Source organism: Oncorhynchus gorbuscha, linkage group LG20 (genome assembly GCF_021184085.1).
Source record: "Oncorhynchus gorbuscha isolate QuinsamMale2020 ecotype Even-year linkage group LG20, OgorEven_v1.0, whole genome shotgun sequence".
Taxonomy (NCBI): Eukaryota; Metazoa; Chordata; class Actinopteri; order Salmoniformes; family Salmonidae; genus Oncorhynchus; species Oncorhynchus gorbuscha.
The window spans coordinates 3034837-3054978 of record NC_060192.1 but is presented as its reverse complement, the minus strand read 5'-3'; the positions used below and the strand labels follow the sequence as shown (position 1 = coordinate 3054978).

At 42.0% G+C, this 20142-nt stretch overlaps 1 protein-coding gene across 1 annotated transcript in view; it reads left to right on the top strand.

The window, feature by feature from the left end:
- LOC124006611 (netrin receptor UNC5D-like) overlaps positions 1-20142 on the top strand; it is an 86942-nt gene that overhangs the window by 44024 nt on the left and 22776 nt on the right. Inside the window, exons 3-4 of the mRNA XM_046316664.1 lie at positions 1698-1841; positions 3497-3600. Coding sequence (XP_046172620.1) covers positions 1698-1841; positions 3497-3600 — 248 coding nt within the window. The remainder of the gene's footprint in view (positions 1-1697; positions 1842-3496; positions 3601-20142) is intronic.

Genomic DNA, 20142 nt, shown 5'->3' with positions numbered 1-20142 from the left:
TAGACAGAGCTGCTTTCCCCTTTGGAGAGCGGCCCTGAAATAGTTTTGAAGACTGTTCTTTCTAAGATATCCAGCAGAGCTTCCCTATTACGCATTAACATTCCAATATGGTCTCGTACAGTCTGTCGCTGTTGGAGAGACTTACGAAATAAAACAACCAATCCCATACCAGCCATATATTTGTTCATGATTATGGATCGAATCACAGCTTAAGATATGCATAAATAAACGGAGGTTTCAGAGCGAATCGTTTTCTGTACATCAAGTTAGAAGGATAAACCACCAATACAAAACTGTATTAAGGAATTATTTTGATTAGTCCAATGTCAGAAAAAAAAGATATATAACTTTCAAAAAGCAAATTGTAACTTGCCACATCATCATGGTGATGCGTTTTACACCATATGATTGAGATTGAGTCTTTTCAATTCCGGGGGTGTTGACGAATCACGACGCACCTTTTTGTGAATAACCGTTCCGGAACAATTTTTTCCAATGTACTGTATCCATAGAAATGATGTGAGGGTACAATGCAGGTGGCAGACCTCCCAATATACCATATCCATTTGAAACCATTTCCGCCCATTTCGTCTCTCTCTCCAGAGATGTATTAGTAGAAGAGGCATTAGTAGAACTGAGTAATCAAAAGGGGGTCAATAACAATCCCTATCTCATTGGCATCATCATATGTCTTCCCTATTGCCAGTCTGAAATAGATTACAGTGGTTTGTGAAAGTATTCACCCCATTGGCATTTTTTCCTATTTTGTTGCCTTACAACCTGGAATTAAAATGGATTGTGGGGTGTTTGTGTCATTTGATTATTATTTTCCACCATAATTTGCAAATAAATTCATTAAAAATCCTACAATGTGTTTTTCTGGATTTTTTTTTCTGGTCATAGTTGAAGTGTACCTATGATGAAAATTACAGGCCTCTCTCATATTTTTAAGTGGGAGAACTTGCACAATTGGAGGCTGACTAAATACTTTTTTGCCCCACTTTATATACTGAGATCATGTGACACAGATTGCACACAGATTGACTTTATTTAACTAATTTTGTGACTACTGAAGGTAATTGATTGCACCAGATCATATTTAGGGGCTTCATAGCAAAGAGGGTGAATACATATGCACATAATCATATGCACGCACCACTCGATTTTTGCATTTTTTTAAACAAGTAATTTTTTCCATTTCACTTCACCAATTTTGACTATTTTGTGTATGTTCCTTACATGAAATCCAAATAAAAACCCATTAAATTACAGGTTGTAATGCAACAAAATAGGAAAAACGCCAAGGGGGACGAATACTTTTGCATAGTCAAGATGATAGTCAAAATGATGATAATAAGAACATGTCTTTATATAGATTTGTCAGGCTTCAGAGTAATCATCTGTGGATAATAATATGACAGACACTCATCTCTCTGCACACCTCTTCATCTGTTGGGGACTGATAATCTCTTATCGCCTGGATATTTAATCTCTTATCGCCTGGATATTTAATCTCTTATCGCCTGGATATTTAGTCTTTTACGTCTCACCAAGTCTTCTGATTACGTTGTGTGATAATCTGTTTTCATCATTTTAGCGATTCAAGTTTCTGATCATCTGGGATATATTCGGATGATGTAATCTGTGATGGTAAACTGTGTTGGTAATCTGAGATTATAATCTGTGTGTCCCTGCAGGGCTGAAGATCCGGGAAGTGATGATCAACGTGTCCCGTCAGCAGGTGGAGGACTTCCATGGCCCTGAGGACTACTGGTGTCTGTGTGTGGCCTGGAGCCACCTGGGCACCTCCAAGAGCCGCAAAGCCACCGTACGCATCGCCTGTGAGTAGCAGAACTATACCAACGGGAGGGGGGGGGTAGTATCCGTACGCATCGCCTGTGAGTAGCAGAACTATACCAACGGGGAGAGGGGGGGGGGTTGTATCCGTACGCATCGCCTGTGAGTAGCAGAACTATACCAACGGGAGGGGGTAGTATCCGTATGCATCGCCTGTGAGTAGCAGAACTATACCAACGGGAGGGGGTAGTATCCGTACGCATCGCCTGTGAGTAGCAGAACCATACCAACGGGAGGGGGGTAGTATCCGTACGCATCGCCTGTGAGTAGCAGAACTATACCAACGGGGAGGGGGGGTAGTACCCGTACGCATCACCTGTGAGTAGCAGAACTATACCAACGGGGAGGGGGGGGGCAGACGTGACTGAGGGAAGATGAAAGAAAGAGAGAAAGTGAGTGAGGGAGAAAGAGAGAATTTGTGAATTTCTATTTGATTTTAAATAGCCAAGTAATAGGTAGTATCTATACAGAATATCTCATCACCATGCGTTTCCATCTCCTCCTCTCTCTCCTTTATTCCTTTCATGCAGATTGGCTGTCAACAGTTTCGTGAAATATGTTTTGTTGTGAATACATGTCAGGAGGAAATGGTGGTGAGATATTCTGTATAGCTAAAGGTAATGTGGCAAACGATCAATTATTAACATTTTAAAAATTCCCTATTGAAAATGGAATAGAAATACTGTATGCTGCCCTGCACAATCAATGAACCAACCGCATCGCCTGGGGCTATACGTTCTCTCACAGACTCATGGATATAGATTTTGAAGCGTAGCATAAGGTAACCAGTCCATCCAGTATGCATAATAACACAGTCCACACTCAAAGGCAATTACTCAAATTGGTTTGATTTTGGAGTATAGGCTAGACCAATTATGTGCCAAAGACATTTTAAATCACTCTTGTTTTGTGTATTGTAAAATGGCACAATCATCATTTTAATGTTTTTCCATTCGGCTGGAGCTCATGAATCTATGCATGTGCATAAGCACTAATATGCGTATGGCTGTTTTTAATGAATCGTTACCTTTTTATTACACCCAAATTACGGCGTGCCGTGTAAAGGCACGGGGACGAAGACCAAATTTTTTAAAATAAAAAACACAGGGTAGAAACCCAAACAAAAGAGTGAGGAGTACCTCGAAGAAATAACACACACGCACAATGATTAACACACGGGATGAGACCTGTAATCATCTGCACAATCCACAATGACACAAAAGCCAGAACACACAGCACAGGTACTCACACGCACCAACGGACATTGTAACAATAATGGACAGGACTCTCGTAAACCACTTATACAATTACTAATCACTGGGAAAAGGGGCCAGGTGTGCATCATGAAAGTTCCGGAGGGATCCGTGACAAAGTGAGGTGAGTTTTAAAAGTCTTGTAGGACTACTGTTTTGAGGATAAGTGTTTGATGTGATTTTCTATTGTATTTGCATTGACCTCAGAGTGGTTAGAGGGACAATAGAGCCAGGCCATTAGGACCCGATGGTAGTTACCAAAGCATGTCCAGAGAGCATAAAAGGAGATTCTCAACGGTCACATGGCATTTTACTGCCAGTGTGGCGGTAATACGGTCACCGCAACAGCCCTAATCCTGTCTTCCTGTGTCCCTCCTCTCTCCCAGACCTGAGGAAGAACTTTGAGCAGGACCCCCAGGGGAGGGAGGTGCCCATTAAAGGCATGATTGTGCTGCACTGCCGTCCACCAGAGGGAGTGCCTGTCGCAGAGGTAAGGCCTGCATGCTTTAACTCACAAGTATATACCGATTTTTATAATGCTTTTCTTATGGAGAGTGTTATAATGCATTATAGCAGCATCAAGTCATTTTTGTTGTTGCCCACAAAGCATTTGTCAGTCACATGTATTTGTCCTATTTGGATGACTTCTACTCCAGGTTTACAGCATCCAAAGGCACATCCTCATTTCTCTGTGGTGGGATGATTGTTTCCATTTGAACTGTCTCCACTACGAGCCCCATTCCCTTCAGCATCTGAGTGACTGGCTCTTGTTATGTGTTTACCTCAGAGTGGAGATGGTGATATAGGCCTGCTGTATGCTTCAGGCCATATCTATCTCCTCGCATCCCTATGTTGTATAGTGAAGGGATGTAGAGTTATGACTTATTAAGGTGCCATGGATATTACGTGTGTGGCTGCTCCTCTCCGTTCTCATGTCGCTTTCATCTTCAGGGTGAATAAGAAATCAGGTTTTCACCAGCATGTTTACTTTCAGTGGTATGAATGGGTGTCCAACCATGTGTGTCTTGTACATTTGCATGTTTATTGGATTGCCTTGGATTGGTGTGTGTGTGTGTGTGTGTGTGTGCCTGCCTGCTTGCCGGCATATGTTTGTGGTGTTAATGTGTGTTCACACCTTCCTGCCACTGGTTTGACGCAGTTTCTCTGGACACCTCCCACAAGGTCAGAGCCCCCCCCCCCCCCTCTCTCTTAAACTAATGAGTCATCCAGACAGCCACTCACAAAGAATTGACTACCGATTGCTGTCCATGGTGCTGAAATTGCAACGTGTATATGCAAAGCAATGATAGGCTTTCTGTGGTGCCAGAGCATGTCGCCTATAGCTTTGCTTTAGCTAATGAATAAATCTTTATTTGTAGGCCTATTTGGCTGTCAGTTTCACATGTTAAGCCTGACATTTCACAAAGTTATACACGGTGTTGCAAGGCTGCCATGCTGGGTGGTTCGATACAATCTAACCCATACCAATCAGCATACCAATCAGCATACTAATCAGCAACCAATAGATATTTGTTGAATATACAACTGCCCTGTGCAGTCTACTTGAACCTGCATGACATGAGCCATCCTCACGCTCTCTCCCAGCTTGGATAGAAAGTCGTTGTGTGTTAAACCAGTCTAATAATGCAAAACACCAGCTTACCTTGGACTGTTTCATTACGCAGTCGAGCCTACTATCTATAGCTGTATACAGTGTTTAGCTGCTATTTTAGCTGCTATTTATAAACTTGTTATAAAAATTACACATCAAATAGCCTGACAATGAGGAAAACAGTAGTTGGCTTGAGGAAAAATGTTACCATTATTGTTGAACCTCAGGAGGTTTTGTCTGGCTGATAGCCTAAACAAATGGGCTGCAATCAAGGTACATTCAATTAAATCAAATCTGAGAGCCTCCCCTGTCTTTTGAAGTCCTTTTGCTGCTTCTCTCTCTCTCTCTCTCTCTCTCTCTCTCTCTCTCTCTCTCTCTCTCTCTCTCTCTCTCTCTCTCTCTCTCTCTCTCTCTCTCTTTTTCTCTTAGAAAAAAATCCTCTCTGTGTGCTTTTTTTTAAACATAGAGGCCTATAGTAGCTACAGTATGCGACTGCGTCACCTTGCATTTTTTGTGCGTAAATGTTTTCACCAAGCAGGATGCTGTGGTAGCCATGCTGGTTAAGTGTGCCTTGAGTTCTACATAAATCACAGACAGTGTCACCAGCAAAGCACCCCGACACCATAACATCTCCTCCTCCATGCTTCACGGTGGGAAATACACATTCGGAGATCATCCGTTCACCCACACTGCATCTCACAAAGACACGGCGGTTGGAACAAAAACTCTCAAATTTGGACTCCAGACCAAAGGACAAATTTACACGGGTCTAATGTCCATTGCTCGTGTTTCTTGGCCCAAGCAAGTCTCTTTTTATTATTGGTGTCTTTTAGTAGTGGTTTCTTTGCAGCAATTCAACCATGAAGGCCTGATTTACACAGTCTCTTCTGAACAGTTGATGTTGAGATGTGTCTCTTACTTGAACTCTGTGAAGCAGTTATTTGAGCTGCAATTTTTAGGCTGGTAACTCTAATGAACTCATCCTCTGCAGCAGAGGTAACTCTGGGTCTTTCATTCCTGAGAACCAGTTTCATCATAGCACTCGATGGTTTTTGCGACTGCACTTGAAGAAACTTTCAAAGTTCTTGAAATGTTCTGTATTGACTGACCTTCACGTCTTAAAGTAATGATGGACTGTTGTTTTTCTTTGTTTATTTGAGCTGTTCTTGCCATAATACGGACTTGGTCTTTTACCAAATAGGGCTGTATATCCCCTACCTTGTCACAACACAACTGATTGGCTCAAATGCATTAAGAAGGAAATAGATTCCACAAATGAACTTTTAAGAAGGCACACCTGTTAATTCAAATGCATTCCAGGTGAGTGTGCAAAGCTGTCATCAAGGCAAAGGATGGCTATTTGAATAATCTCAAATATAAAATATATTTTCATTTGTTTCACACATTTTTGGTTACTACATGATTCCATATGTGCTATTTCATAGTGTTGATGTCTTCACTATTACTCGGCAATGTAGAAAATATTGAAAAATAAATAAAAACCCTTGAATGAGTAGTTGTTCTTAAACTTTTGACCGGTAGTGTACGTACTTATTTAATTTATTTCATAAACAAAGTTTTGCTAACACCCAATGCCCCTGTGTGAAGAAGTTAGTCACCATTTACACTCATAACTAGTTGTGCCACCATCAGCTTCATTGACTCTAACCAAACACTGCACTATCACTATGTTGCTTCCCCTGTCTGCTTTTCTGTCGGGGGGGGGGTGTATGGTCCAAGTCTGGGTTTAATGATTTAAAACATCTGGAAGGGTCTCTTTTCCAAGCTCAAAAGGTTAAACATCCACACGCAACACGGGGCCAGAGAGGGTTGAATACACTGGCCATGCTGTCAATCCAGCATGACTTCATTCAGAGAATGCCAGACTTTGATGACAAAGTTTGACCACATGAAGGAACGCCGCGCCACCTTCCTGTTCAAGCGAGCACAAGCCCAAAACGAGTCCAAAAAAATATGTCTTGTATGCGTAAACGATGTAATATGCCAGGGGACAAAATGTATTCTGTAGCTAAGAAAGTAATACTGAGTGTATGTTGTGTAGTAAGCTGTTAGTAGCCCATGTGTCTCACCCTATGAATTTAGTCCCTCTCCGCCCTCAGAACTTAGCCTACTGTTCTGACTACTTTTCTCCACGAGGAGGGGATATATATATATATAGATATATAATGTTGTTGCCTCTGTAATCATGTATGCCAGTGACAGTCTCTTCCCATTCAAATATTTTTTTTTCAACAAAAAGTTCAATAATAGACCCATGTAATTCCAATTGATATTGTTTTTTATTGTTTGCGCTGTCTGTGCGTCGGTATATTTTCTATGAAATGGATGCTCCTGATGGTATTTTCCTTCCTTTTTAGACCACATAGGCCTAATAGAATACTTGAAATGGTAGGCTAACCGTGTCTCTCTATCTCTCTCTATCTCTCTGTGATGACTTAAAGAAGAGTAAAGTTAAGGCCTCAACATCTTGCTGAATTCATTTGAATTTCTGTCAGTGTCCAGTCAGGGTCAGTTGCTTGCACTTGCTTATACTTGTGTTTATGATATACGAATGATATACCGGACATGAACGTAATAATGTTTGTGTATGGTTCAGAAGTCTAATCTCGTGACAATGATCGAAGCACACAATCAAGACTACTTGTAACTGTCGCTTCTGCAGAGAGATCGTTTTCTTAACTTAAACTCATAAATAACTAGGCCTACCTAAGAAGCATTAGGCTCTCAGTCTGATATGTGCTTTTGAACACCTGACTAAGTGCCACTCATTGCGCTTGCATCGTCGTAGCCTTGACCACAGCAGTGGTATACCAGTATCCTCTTACTTTCAATTAGTTCAATGATTTATTTTTCAAGACCTGAGGCACTTTAATCAGTCACATTCTTGAAGCCCAAGAATCAAATACTTAGCTTCCTAGCAAATATGGATATTAAAAACGTTTAGTAATGACTTTTGGAGGGTTACTGTCAAATAGTCATCAATGACTGGCGCACCGGCCCCCAGAGCTTGTGGGCCACCCGCCTTGCAGGGGCCGCTGGGGTGTCCGGTACGCCAGTGCTTCCTGCGCGTGTGTGTTCTTACACCTGTGTGTCTATGACAGGTGTGTCAAACTCATTTTGACAAGAGAGGCACTTTTGGTCTTCAACGAGGTCCGGAGTGCCGCACTGAGAGTTGGTTATATTTCCTCGCCCTCAGAATTTGCACAAAAGAACAAACAAAAAAAAGTTGTCCATGTGACGTGATGGCGGCGCTGAGGAGGGCGCGCATCTTGCCGGTTGCTGCTCAACTTAGCTTTTTTTATGGCTGTTTTTACGTTCGTTAATTGCTTTGTTTGCTCAGAATGTTTGTGCAATAATTTCCTACGATCACAAGCACTTCTGGATCATTAATCGGAAGCTATGTGCTTATTTCTCAGCCTCCCAGATCAGGAATACTGCATTAGTTCCTTTGTTCCCCGCACGGCGGGCTCACCAGTCGCCGCTGACCAAGATGACTGAAGGCAACGCTGGCGACAAAGAAGAGGAAGGAAAGGGGGACTCCAAGCTTGGCTAAATGGACGGGCTACACGGCCTCCTCCTCCTAGTATCCTGATGTTCGCTGGGGGAAAAAACTTTGTGACCTCGCAGACATCAGGGGTCAGCTGTGTCTTAGTTTTTACAGCGACATGGCATACGGACAATGCTGCTATTCAACCAGACGGCTTTTCCATTTTCCCAATGGATGGAACGGAAGCTTCTGGTAAGAATAGGGGAGGTGTACCGAAGTTGAAACCATCTCTCGAGATCCTGTTCACCCAACCAGGAGATTCTGATGCAAAATGCCGGCCCCACTATATACCTTTGAAATGTACGTGTTATTATCACAACTGTGTACATACCGCCACAAGAAAACACCAAGGCAGCACTCAGTGAACTGTACAAGAACATTAGCCAGCAAGAATCCTCTCACCCGGAAGTCTTTATTTTCCAGGGTGATTTTAACCAAGCACGTTTAAAACAAATGTTTCTAAAATATCACCAACATGTATCCTGCCCCATGAGAGAAAACAATGTACTGGACCATGTATATGCAAACATGTATTTGTGACGCGTACAAAGATATCCCCTGCTCCCACTTCGGCCAATCAGATCATGTCTCTCTGTTACTTAAGATGCTGCCTACAAGCAGCAACTTAAGAGGGAGCCACTAACACAGAGAATAGTGTGGCGCTGGACAGAGGAGGCAAACTCAATGCTGCAGGACTGTTTTGAGAATACTGATTGGAATACATTATAGACACAAAAGTATGTGGAACCCCTTCAACTTAGTGGATTCGGCTATTTCAGCCGTTGCTGACAGGTGTATAAAATCGAGCACACAGCCATGCAATCCCCATAGACAAACATTTGCAGTGGAATGAACTTGCCGAAGAGCTCAGTGACTTTCAACGTGGCACCGTCGTCGGATGCCACCTTTCCAACAAGTCAGTTCATCAAATTGCTGCCCAGCTAGAGCTGCCATGGTCATCTGTAAGTGCTGTTATTGTGAAGTGGAAACATCTACGAGCAACAATGGCTTAGCAGCGAAGTGGTAGGCCACACAAGCTCACAGAAAGGGACCAACTGTCCTCGGTTACAACACTCACTACTGAATTCCCGAACTGCCTCTGGAAGCAACATCAGCACAAGAACTGTTCGTCATGTCCCGTGCACAAAGCAATGTCCATACAGAAATGTTTTGTCAAGATCAGTGTGGAAGTACTTGACTGGCCTGCACAGAGCCCTGACTTCAACCCCATCAAACACCTTTGGGATGAATTGGAACGCTGTCACGCCCTGGCCATAGAGAGGCTTTTTAGTCTCTATTTTGGTGTGACTAGGGTGGGCGTTCTATGTTCTTTTTTTCTATGTTTTTGTATTTCTTTGTTTTTGGCCGGATATGGTTCTTAACCAGGGACAGCTGTCTGTCGTTGTCTCTGATTGAGAACCATACTTAGGTAGCTCTTGCCCACATGGGTTTTGTGGGTTATATTTTCTGTTTAGTGTGTTTAGCACCTGACGGAGCTGTTTCGGTTGTTTCTTTTATTCCTTGTTGTATTTAGTGTTCAGCTTATTAAAATAATGATGAACAGTTACCACGCTTCATCTTGGTCCTCACCTTCTTCCACCAATAGCCGTTACAAACGTCAACTGCGAGCCAGGCCTAATCGCCCAACATTAATGCCCAACCTCACTAATGCTCTTGTGGCTTAATGGAAGCAAATCCCCACAGCAATGTTCCAACATCTAGTGGAAGCCTTCCCAGAAGAGTGGAGGCTGTTATAGCAGCATAGGGGGGACCAACTCCATATAAATGCCCATGATTGTGGAATGAGATTCGATGAGCAGGTGTCCACGTATTTTTGGTCACGTAGTGTTAGTGTTAGTGTATGTTCAAAGATTCATCCCCCCAGGACATCCATCAACATTAAGGAATATACTGTACTTCGTCAGTCACAGGCTTCATTTGGAAAATGTGTTGATGTTGTACCCACAATAAAAATCTGGGCATACCCCAACCAAAAACTCTGGATGAATGGAGATATTGGAAAACAAACAAACATCTTCAACCTGTCCCTGTCCCATGCTGCTTCTAGGACACCACCATCGTTCCAGTGCCCAAGAAAAACAAGGTGACATGCCCAAATGACTATCGCTCCATTGCACTCACCCCGGCTACCATGAAGTGCTTCAAGAGGCTGGTCACATCAAGGCCAGCATGCCAGAAACACTGGACCCACTCCAATTCGCCTACCGCTCCTACAGATCCACGGAAGATGCCATTTCCATTGCTATTGACATGGCCGTAACACAACTGGACAAGCAAGAGAACACCTACAGTATGTGAGAATGCTGTTCATTGGGTACAGTGCAGCATTCAACACCAGCTCCTCTGTCAGCTCAGTGTAGGCCAATGCAAGGTTCACTCTGCACAGGAGGGACAATAGTTGATCATCTTCCAATGCTAGGTCTGCTTTACAAATGGCACCCTTTGCCCAAGACGGGGTGTCATTGTAAACATGTTTGATAGTTTCCTTTACTAGTGCATACAGTACCAACTCATTCACCGACTCATTCAAGGGTATTTCTTTATTTTTACTATTTTCTACATTGTAGAATAATAGTGAAGACATCAAAACTATGAAATAACACATATAGAATCATATTTTAGGTTTGAGATTTTTCAAAGTAGCCATCCTTTGCCTTGATGGCATTCTCTCAACCAGCTTCACCTGAAATGCTTTCAAACAGTCTTGAAGGAGATCCCACATATGCTGAGCACTTGTTGGCTGCTTTTCCTTCACTCTGCTGTCCAACTCATCCCAAACCATCTCAATTGGGTTGAGGTCGGGGGATTGTGGAGGCCAGGTCATCTGATGCAGCACCCCACCATTCTCCTTCTTGGTCAAATAGCCCTTACACAGCCTGAAGGTGTGTTGGGTCATTGTCCTGTTGAAAAACAAATGATGGTCCCACTATGCGCAAACACGATGGGATGGCGCATCACTGCATAATGCTGTGGTAGCCATGCTGGTGTGCCTTGAATTCTAAATAAATCACTGACTGTGTCAGCAGCAAAACAGCCCCACATCATCACAACCTCATTCTCCATGCGTCTCGTTCGGAACCAGACATGTGGAGATCAACCGTTCACTCTGCGTCTCACAAAGACATGATTCATCAGACCAAAAGGACAGATTTCCACCTGTCTAAATGTCCATTGCTCATGTTTATAGGCCTAAGCAAGTCTCCTCTTCTTATTGGTGTCCTTTAGTAGTGGTTTCTTTGCAGCAATTTGACCATGAAGGCCTGATTCACACAGTCTGCTCTGAACAGTTGATGTTGAGATGTGTCTGTTTTACTTGAACTCTCTGAAGAATTTATTTGGGATGTAATTTCTGAGGCTGGTAACTATTGAACTTATCCTCTGCAGCAGCGGTAACTCTGGGTCTTCCTTTCCATGAGAGACAGTTTAATCAAAGCGCTTGATGTTTTTTGCGACTGCACTTGAAGAAACGTTCAAAGTTCTTGAAATTTTCAGCATTGATTGGCCTTTATGTCTTAAAGTAATGATGGATTGTCATATCTTTTTGCTTATTTGAGCTGTTCCTGCCATAATATGGACTTGTTCTTTTACCAAATAGGACTATGTTCTATATCCCACCCCTACCTTGTCACAACATAACTGATTGGCTCAAAAGAAGGAAGAAATTCCACAAATTAACTTTAAAAAATGCACACCTGTTAATTCAAATGTTTTCCAGGTGACGTCCTCATGAAGCTGATTGAGAGAATGCCAAGAGTCTGCAAAGCTGTCATCAAGACAAAGTGTGGCTACTTTGAAGAATCTCAAATCTCAAATATATTTGGATTTGTTTAACACTTTTTTGGTTACTACATGATTCCATATGTGTTATTTCATAGTGTTGATGTCTTCACTATTATTCTACAATGTAGAAAATCAAGAAAAACCTTTGAATGAGTCGGTGTGTCCAAACTGTATGTCCTCAATGATTCACACTAACTGGAGAGTCACAACCTAAAGCAATGTACCAAAGCCAATTATTTCTAGAATAGTCCTCCAGTACACTGAATATTCACTCTTTCTGTTCTGACAATCAGCCAAATGTTAGTGTGGTCTTCGATCAGATTGTGCCATATAGTCAACACCTATAGCAACACGGCATGACAATAATCATACAATAGGAGTTGGCAAGACAATTGGTCCAGGGTGGGGCAGTGGTGTTTGATCCCAGGCTGTGTCACAACCGGCAGTCCGGGGTAGGGAAGGGTTTGGCAGGTGGGGCTTTCCATGGCTCATCATGCTCTAGCAACTTCTTGTGACAGAGCCGGGAGCCTTCAAGCTGACTCCAGTCGTCAGTCGAACTGTGTTCCCTCTGACATATCCGGGTGTAAGCGAGCAGTGTGATAGGAAGTAGGCGGCCAGGCAGGTCATATTTCGGGGGACGTATGAATCAACCTTCGCCTCTCCCGAGCCCAATGAGGAGTTGCAGAGATGAGCCACGTGACTTAATTCAGGCAGAGAAAAAAAATGGCTTGTGGTAATACCACCCTGAACTCGCCTGTTCAGGGTCGTGTCTGGTTAGTAACGGGACCGGAGACGGACTGGGAATACCAGGTGCCGTAAGCAAAAAATATATAAAACGTTTTTGAAATAAATCAGGAGTTGGCAAGACAGCATAAACAGATCTGGGACCAGGCTAGTCAAAAGTTGACTCTCTGCCAGTCAATGTTCGCCTGCCTGTCCTGTGTGTGTGTCCTCTTACCCTGGCCTATCGTAGTGTGCTCACCTGGGCTGCGAGGGTGTGTCCTGTGAGGGTGTGATTGTCCCTCAGCTCTGTCTGCTACCTCAGCAGCATGTAGTCCAGTCTCCCCAGTCTCTGCCTGCCCTTGTCACCGTAAGGACAGCTTCTACATTCCACACGAAGGTCTGAGAGGTGACAGTCCACCACACCACACAGTCCTAGAGAGAGAGAGAGAGAGAGAGAGAGAGAGAGAGAGAGAGAGAGAGAGAGAGAGAGAGAGAGAGAGAGAGAGAGAGAGAGAGAGAGAGAGAGAGAGAGAGAGAGAGAGAGAGAGAGAGAGAGAGAGAGAGAGAGAGAGAGAGAGAGAGAGAGAGAGAGAGAGAGAGAGAGAGAGAGAGAGAGAGAGAGAGAGAGAGAGAGAGAGAGAGAGAGAGAAAATATATATATATACACTGAGTGTACAAAACATTAGTAACATGTTCCTAATATTGAGTTGCACCACCTTTTGCCCTCAGAACAGCCTCAATTAGTCTGGGCTCTACAAGGTGTCGAAAGTGTTCCACATGGATGTAGGCCCATGTTGACTCCAATGCTTTTCACAGTTGTGTCAAGCTGGCTGGATGTCCTTTGGGTGGTGGCCCATTTTTGATACACACGGGAAACATTTGAGCGTGAAAAACCCAGCAGCGTTGCAGTTCTTGACACACTCAAACCGGTGCGCCTGGCACCTACTACCATAACCCGTTCAAAGGCACTGAAATCTTCTGTCCTGCCCATTCACCCTCTCGGTGGCACACACACAATCCATGTCACAATGCTTAAAAATCCTTCTTTGACCTGTCTCCTTCCCTTCATCTACACCGATTTGAAGTGGATTTAACAAATGACATCAATAAGGGACCATAGCTTTCACCTGGATTCACCTGGTTAGTCTATGTCATGGAAAGGGCAGGTGTCCTAAATGTGTTGTGCACTCAGTGTATTCCTGCTACACACACATCACAACTGCTACTACTAGACTATTATTTTGATTGCTAAATACTGTAGAATTTAAACTCCTGCCCTCAATCCAACCTTCCCCAAAACACATGTAAACATGGGTCTATAAATTGTGCCTTCCTGTACCTGTAGCCATGTACCTTATGTTCACCATTCTTATCTTGTATTGTTTCTCATTGTTGTTGCATTGTCCAGAAGTAACATGCAAGTAAGAATTTCAGCGGAGAGTGTTTACCATGTGTATCCCGTATATACGGCTATGAAGACTTGAGACTATCCATCATTTTTTGAATTTTCTATGGTCCCTAACTGTCTAGCTTTCATTTTGGTGAAAGACAGTCAAGAAATTGTATGAATGTAGGTCCATTATCATTTCTACACAGTTTTGATTTGGTTTTAGTCATTTTAAAACTATTTTGAGTAAGTTTACACATTCATGAATGTGACTCCGGTGAAGAAAGTCAGTGGTTCAATAATACATAGAAGTCCAGCCGTTTCTCCAACATCAACCAAGGAGATATTCTCATCTACAGTGGGAATGTAACCGTCTGAACATCTCCACATGTATCTGGGGAGTAACGACAACTCCTCTAACCAAACATCACTTCAAGTGGAACTGACAGCGTTTGAACTACTTTGCATATATGAAACAAACAGATATCATATATACTTTATAAGAGGTTTTAAAAATAGGTTTTATTTGACTGCAAGTTCCATGACATAGAGTAAGGCTTTGTTGGCAGAATATATGGATGCAGTTCAATGCAGTGGAAAAACATTCTCTGGAGTAATGAATCACGCTTCACCATCTGGTAGTGAGACGGATACCAGTCCGATTGCATAGTGCCAACTGTAAAGTTTGGTGGAGGAGGAATAATGTTCTGGGGCTTTTTTCATGGTTCGAGCTAGGCTTACAATGACATTTTAGACTATTCTGTTCTTCCAACTTTGTGGCAACAGTTTGGGGAAGGCCCTTTCCTGTTTCAGCATGACAATGCCCCCGTGCACAAAGCGAGCTCTATACAGAAATCATTTGTCGAGATTGGTGTGTAAGAACTTGACTGGCCTGTACAGAGCCCTGATCTCAACCCCATCAAACACCTTTGGGATGAATTGGAATGCCGACTGAGAGCCAGCAAGTCCCTGCAGCAATTTTACAACATCTAGTGGAAGCTGTTATAGCACCAAAGGGGGGACCAACTCCATATTAATGGCCATGATTTTGGAATGAGATGGTCGACAAGCAGGTGTCCACATACTTTTGGTCATGTTGTGTAGCTTATTCACCAATACATATTGATATCAGGATGTAAACCTCATTGTTTGCTGTCCCCAGCACTTCGAGACGCACTGTTTCAAGTCAGTCATAACGTGGCTAATAGGTTAGCTTATTTATGTCGCTATTTATTTAGAAAGCTAATTATATGGATCCTAACATTAGCTAGCTAGCTGCTGGGAAGTTGACATGTCATTGGAGGAGTGGGTGAGTGGACGACTTTTCCGCCATATCGTATTTCGGTGGCTACAGCTAGAGATGCAGGTGTCATTTGATTATCTAGCAAGGATAGTAAATCATCTTGCTAGCTAGCTATGTTGTTAGCATATCTCTTAGGTGTCAGTCAAATGTATTGGGCATCAATCAAATGGGAGGGCAGGCAGGCAAGTTCCCATTCAGTTGTCGAAACATGGGTTGGGACAAGCATGTATTGGCAGGCAAGCTACAGAAGGGTGAGCAGGCTGCTATTCCCCATCGTTTATCATTGCAATTTTGATGGTCAACTACAAGTTTAAAAACATTTGAGAGGGTATTTCCTCATTAGATTTGAGCTCATCTGGCTCTGGCTAACATTGATTAGTTGCTGATCTGTTTGTTGTTGTTGATGTGCAAATGAGGGAGAGAGAGCCTACATGTTCAAGGTTGTTGGACCAATAGGACTGTAAAGTTCCCAAATGTAAGTGGACTCCCATGGTATTTACATATTTACAGAAATCCATAGAGGTGTATTTTGTGAATTTTGGTAAATGCTTTCTAATGATCTAAAGTCGTGCTGTTGTTACTGCCTGTAAACACACAGTCCAGTTCAAAGTTAATGATGGCAGGCACATTGCATATAGGTCTAATGTAGCTCTGATTGGTTATGGTGCACCATTCTGCGTTGCGGAACAGTTTGTACTGAACGACAACGTTTTCCAAAATCATAATTTTACATTCTTGAACGGACTTTGAGGTATGTTTTCTCCCATTAGGTTTTATTTACTGCAGGTTCTATCACTCGTACAAACACACGGCTGCTTTCCCACTCTGTATTGCTATAGAATATTCACAAATGCCTCACTCTATGTCATTCCCGAGCATTCTATGAAAGTATGAAAATGTGAAAATATCCGTATCTAAGTGCTTGCTTCCCAGTTAATGTAAAATACAAATAAAAATCTTCTTCCTGGGGGAATATGTGAACAGATTATAATGTGATTTAATGTTGCTAAAACGCTGTCAGTTCCACTTTAATGGACTTTACCACCCCTGTTGTGAATGTAGCTCGGAAGACATTTTGGATCAGAGAAAGGTTCAGAAACTGTTTAGAGTTGATCAGCTGACCTGCTGTGTTTTTTTTTTTGGCTGCCACGACTTAATTTACTTTGGTCGTGCTGTTTATTTGAATGCTGTTTCACATTTTGATGCAATTTGCATCGCGTTATGATTTCATGAAAACACATTATTGCTGAGCTAATACAAGCCGTGCACAGATGAATCGACATTTGACTCAACATTAACTAACTCGCCGACAGTTCACCGGATTTATCTATGCACATGTAATGGTTGTGATTGTCCATACTGTTTGAAAGCAATGCACCAATATATCATCACAGTATCCTCTCTGTTTCTTTGTTCTGTTCGCTCAGACAATGTCAACAATGGTGTAGTGCTGTTTTGTTAGGTACTGTAACGCCCCCCCCAAAAAAATGTAAATGGTGTTATAATTTCTCAATCAATGTTTGTACCGACAGATTATCGTTTAGCATTTTAGAATATGCGTAAAATGCATCCTTAAGTTCTCCTGTGTGACGCAGCGGTCTAAAGCACTGCATCATAGTGCTGGAGGTGTCACTACGGCCCCGGGTTCAATCCCCGACTGTGTCACAGCTGGCCGTGACCGGGAGACCCATGAGGCAGCGCACAATTGGCCCAGCATTGTCTGGTTTTGGGAAGGGTTTGTCCTACTGGGATGTCCCATCGCTCTAGCAACTCCTTGTGGTGGACCCGGGCGCCTGCAAGCTGACTTCGGTTGCCAGTTGGACGGGGTTTCCTCTGACACATTGGTGCGGCTGGCTTCTGGGTTAAGGGAGCAGTGTGTCAAGTAGCAGAGTGGCTTGGCAGGTTCGTGTTTTGGAGGACGCATGGCTCTCGGCCTTCACCTCTCCCAAGTCCATAGGGGATATGTAGAGATTGGACAAGACTGTAACTACCATTTGGGGAGAAAAAATAAGTACATTTTTTAAAATGCATCCTAAATGCAAACATCTGCTTATACCCACAAATATTATCTGAAGAAATGTTTTGATTTTTAATACCCTCAAACACCAAATTAGGCATACTTAATCTGTCAATCGCGGATAATAAAGTATTGTTTTACTGATGATCATTTGATCTCAATCAGTTTCATGGGATTATGCATTTAGATCCTGAATTATCTCGGTTTCGTGAGCGTATTAGAGCAGATGGTGGTGACCAGAGATGGGCAGTATTGTTAAATGTATTTAAAATATAGTATTTTGTCACTTGTATTACACTGATCTTAACTACTCTCCGATGTATTTTCTATTTTGTACGTACAAAATACTGTAATTTGTATTTTCAAAATACTTTTCTACACCATTTTGTTGTGGTTCACATTTTGTTGCCTCCCCTGCATTTGGTATCAGAAGTCTGATAGCACTATGGTGTGATAAGAGCATCTGCTAAATGAACTATATATAAATGTTATATGTAACAATCTTGATAAATACTTTGTTGAGGGATAATGAACTTGATATGATTGTGATATGTTGTTGTGTCACCAACTGTAGCTATCTTAAGATGAATGCACTAATTGTAAGTCGCTCTGGATAAGAGCATCTGCTGAAATGGCAATGTAAAAATGAACAATTGTAAATCATGTTGAGTATTACTCTAATGGGCTTCGCCCTGAAACAAAGCCAATACTAATACCCAGTGTGCTTTGCAGTTCATTTATGCATTTACATTTAGCAGACACTCTTAAACAACAACATATCACAGTCATAGCAAGAAACACATTTATTGTTGTATGTTACAATACAAAATACATGTATTTTATTTAAATAATTACAAATACAAGTATTTTGTAGTTTATTTTATACTTATACTTTTATGGTATTTCGTATCTGTATTTTGGCATTTTTGCCCATCCCTGGTGGTAACAAATAGCATAGCTAGGCCTATTTTTATATTATATATATATATATATATGTTTCAATCAAAGCACATATTTTTCCTAGTGATGCCGTGGCACGCGCACACTGTTGGCTTTTAGCCACATGAGAAAAATAATGTGACCACTCAGCTAATCATCCTAAAATCTCATAAGAAATAAAGTGTTGTTTTCGGTCTTAACGGTATCATTATACTTTGCTATTCTATTCGGTTACGTTGTGTGGAATACTAAATAGTGTATGACTTTGCAGACATTGATTCAGCTTTGATCTAACTTAGTAAACAAGCACCACTGTGAGAAGTGGCGGAGCGAGGCTCTGGTGCGCTCCGGCAGCACTACACCCCTGAATGTCACTCCATCTGGCTCAGTAGTAATGGAGCCAAAATGGCAAAGTCAGTCGCTGCTTGTGTCCCAGAGTACAGCTGGTGGGGACTGTGACTGGAGCAGACACATCTGAACTAGATGCTTGATGGCGCTATCTACACTCCCCTCTGTATGTATTTGGACAGTAAAGCTAACATTTTGAAGTTGGCTCTATACTCCAGCCTTTTGGATTTGAGATCAAACGTTTCATACCAGGTGACAGTACAGAATGTCACCTTTTATTTGTGGGTATTTACATACATATCTGTTTGACATTTTAGAAATGAAAGCACTTTATTACCTAGTGTCCCCATTTGAAGAAGTCATAAGTATTTAGACAAATTCACTTATTGTGTATTAAAGTGGTCAAAGGTTTAGTATTTGGTCCCATATTCCATGCAATGAAGACAGCAGGTTTGTTGGATGCATTTAAAAGCTTGTTTTGCTTGTGTTTCGGGTTATGTTTGCCCAGTAGGAATTGAATTAAAAAAAAAAATATTGTGTAATTTTGGAGTCACTTTGATAGTAAGTAAGAATATAAGATGTCTGCGAACACTTCTAGATGAATATGGATGCTACCGTGATTATGGATAATCGTAAATGAGTCATGAATACTGATGAGTGAGAAAGTTACAGAGGGACAAAGATCATACCCCCAACAAATGCTTCCCTACCTGTCACGCCCTGACCTTAGAGAGCCTTTTTATTTCTCTATTTGGTTCGGTCAGGGTGTGATTTGGGTGGGCATTCTAGTTTGTCTGTTTCTTTGTTGGCCGGGTATGGTTCCCAATCAGAGGCAGCTGTCTATCGTTGTCTCTGATTGGGAATCATACTTAGGCAGCCTTTTTCCCCCACGTGTTTATGGGTAATTATTTATTTTCTGTGCGCAACGGTTGCGTCACGGGCGGTTTCTGTTAACCTGTTTTTTTTGGGGGAAGGTTTCACTTTGATTAAAGATGTGGAATTACATGCCTTGGCTCATTTATGACAGGAAGTTTGAAGACAGTGAACGTGACACTACTCCGTCATAGGTAATGGTGAGAGGTTAGTATGTTCTTTTTGTAGCCTCTAACTTTGTCGCCTCTCACTCATCATTATTCATGATTCATTTATGATTTTTATTAATCATGGCATTATCAGGATTTGTTTACATGTAGAAGTGTTCAGAAACATCATATATATATATATATATATATATACTGACTTAGAAAGTAAACCACTCCAGTCATTATTCACCGTTCAAATCCAATTGGGCAAAACATAACCCAAAACCAACTGCAAATGCATCCAATGACTGT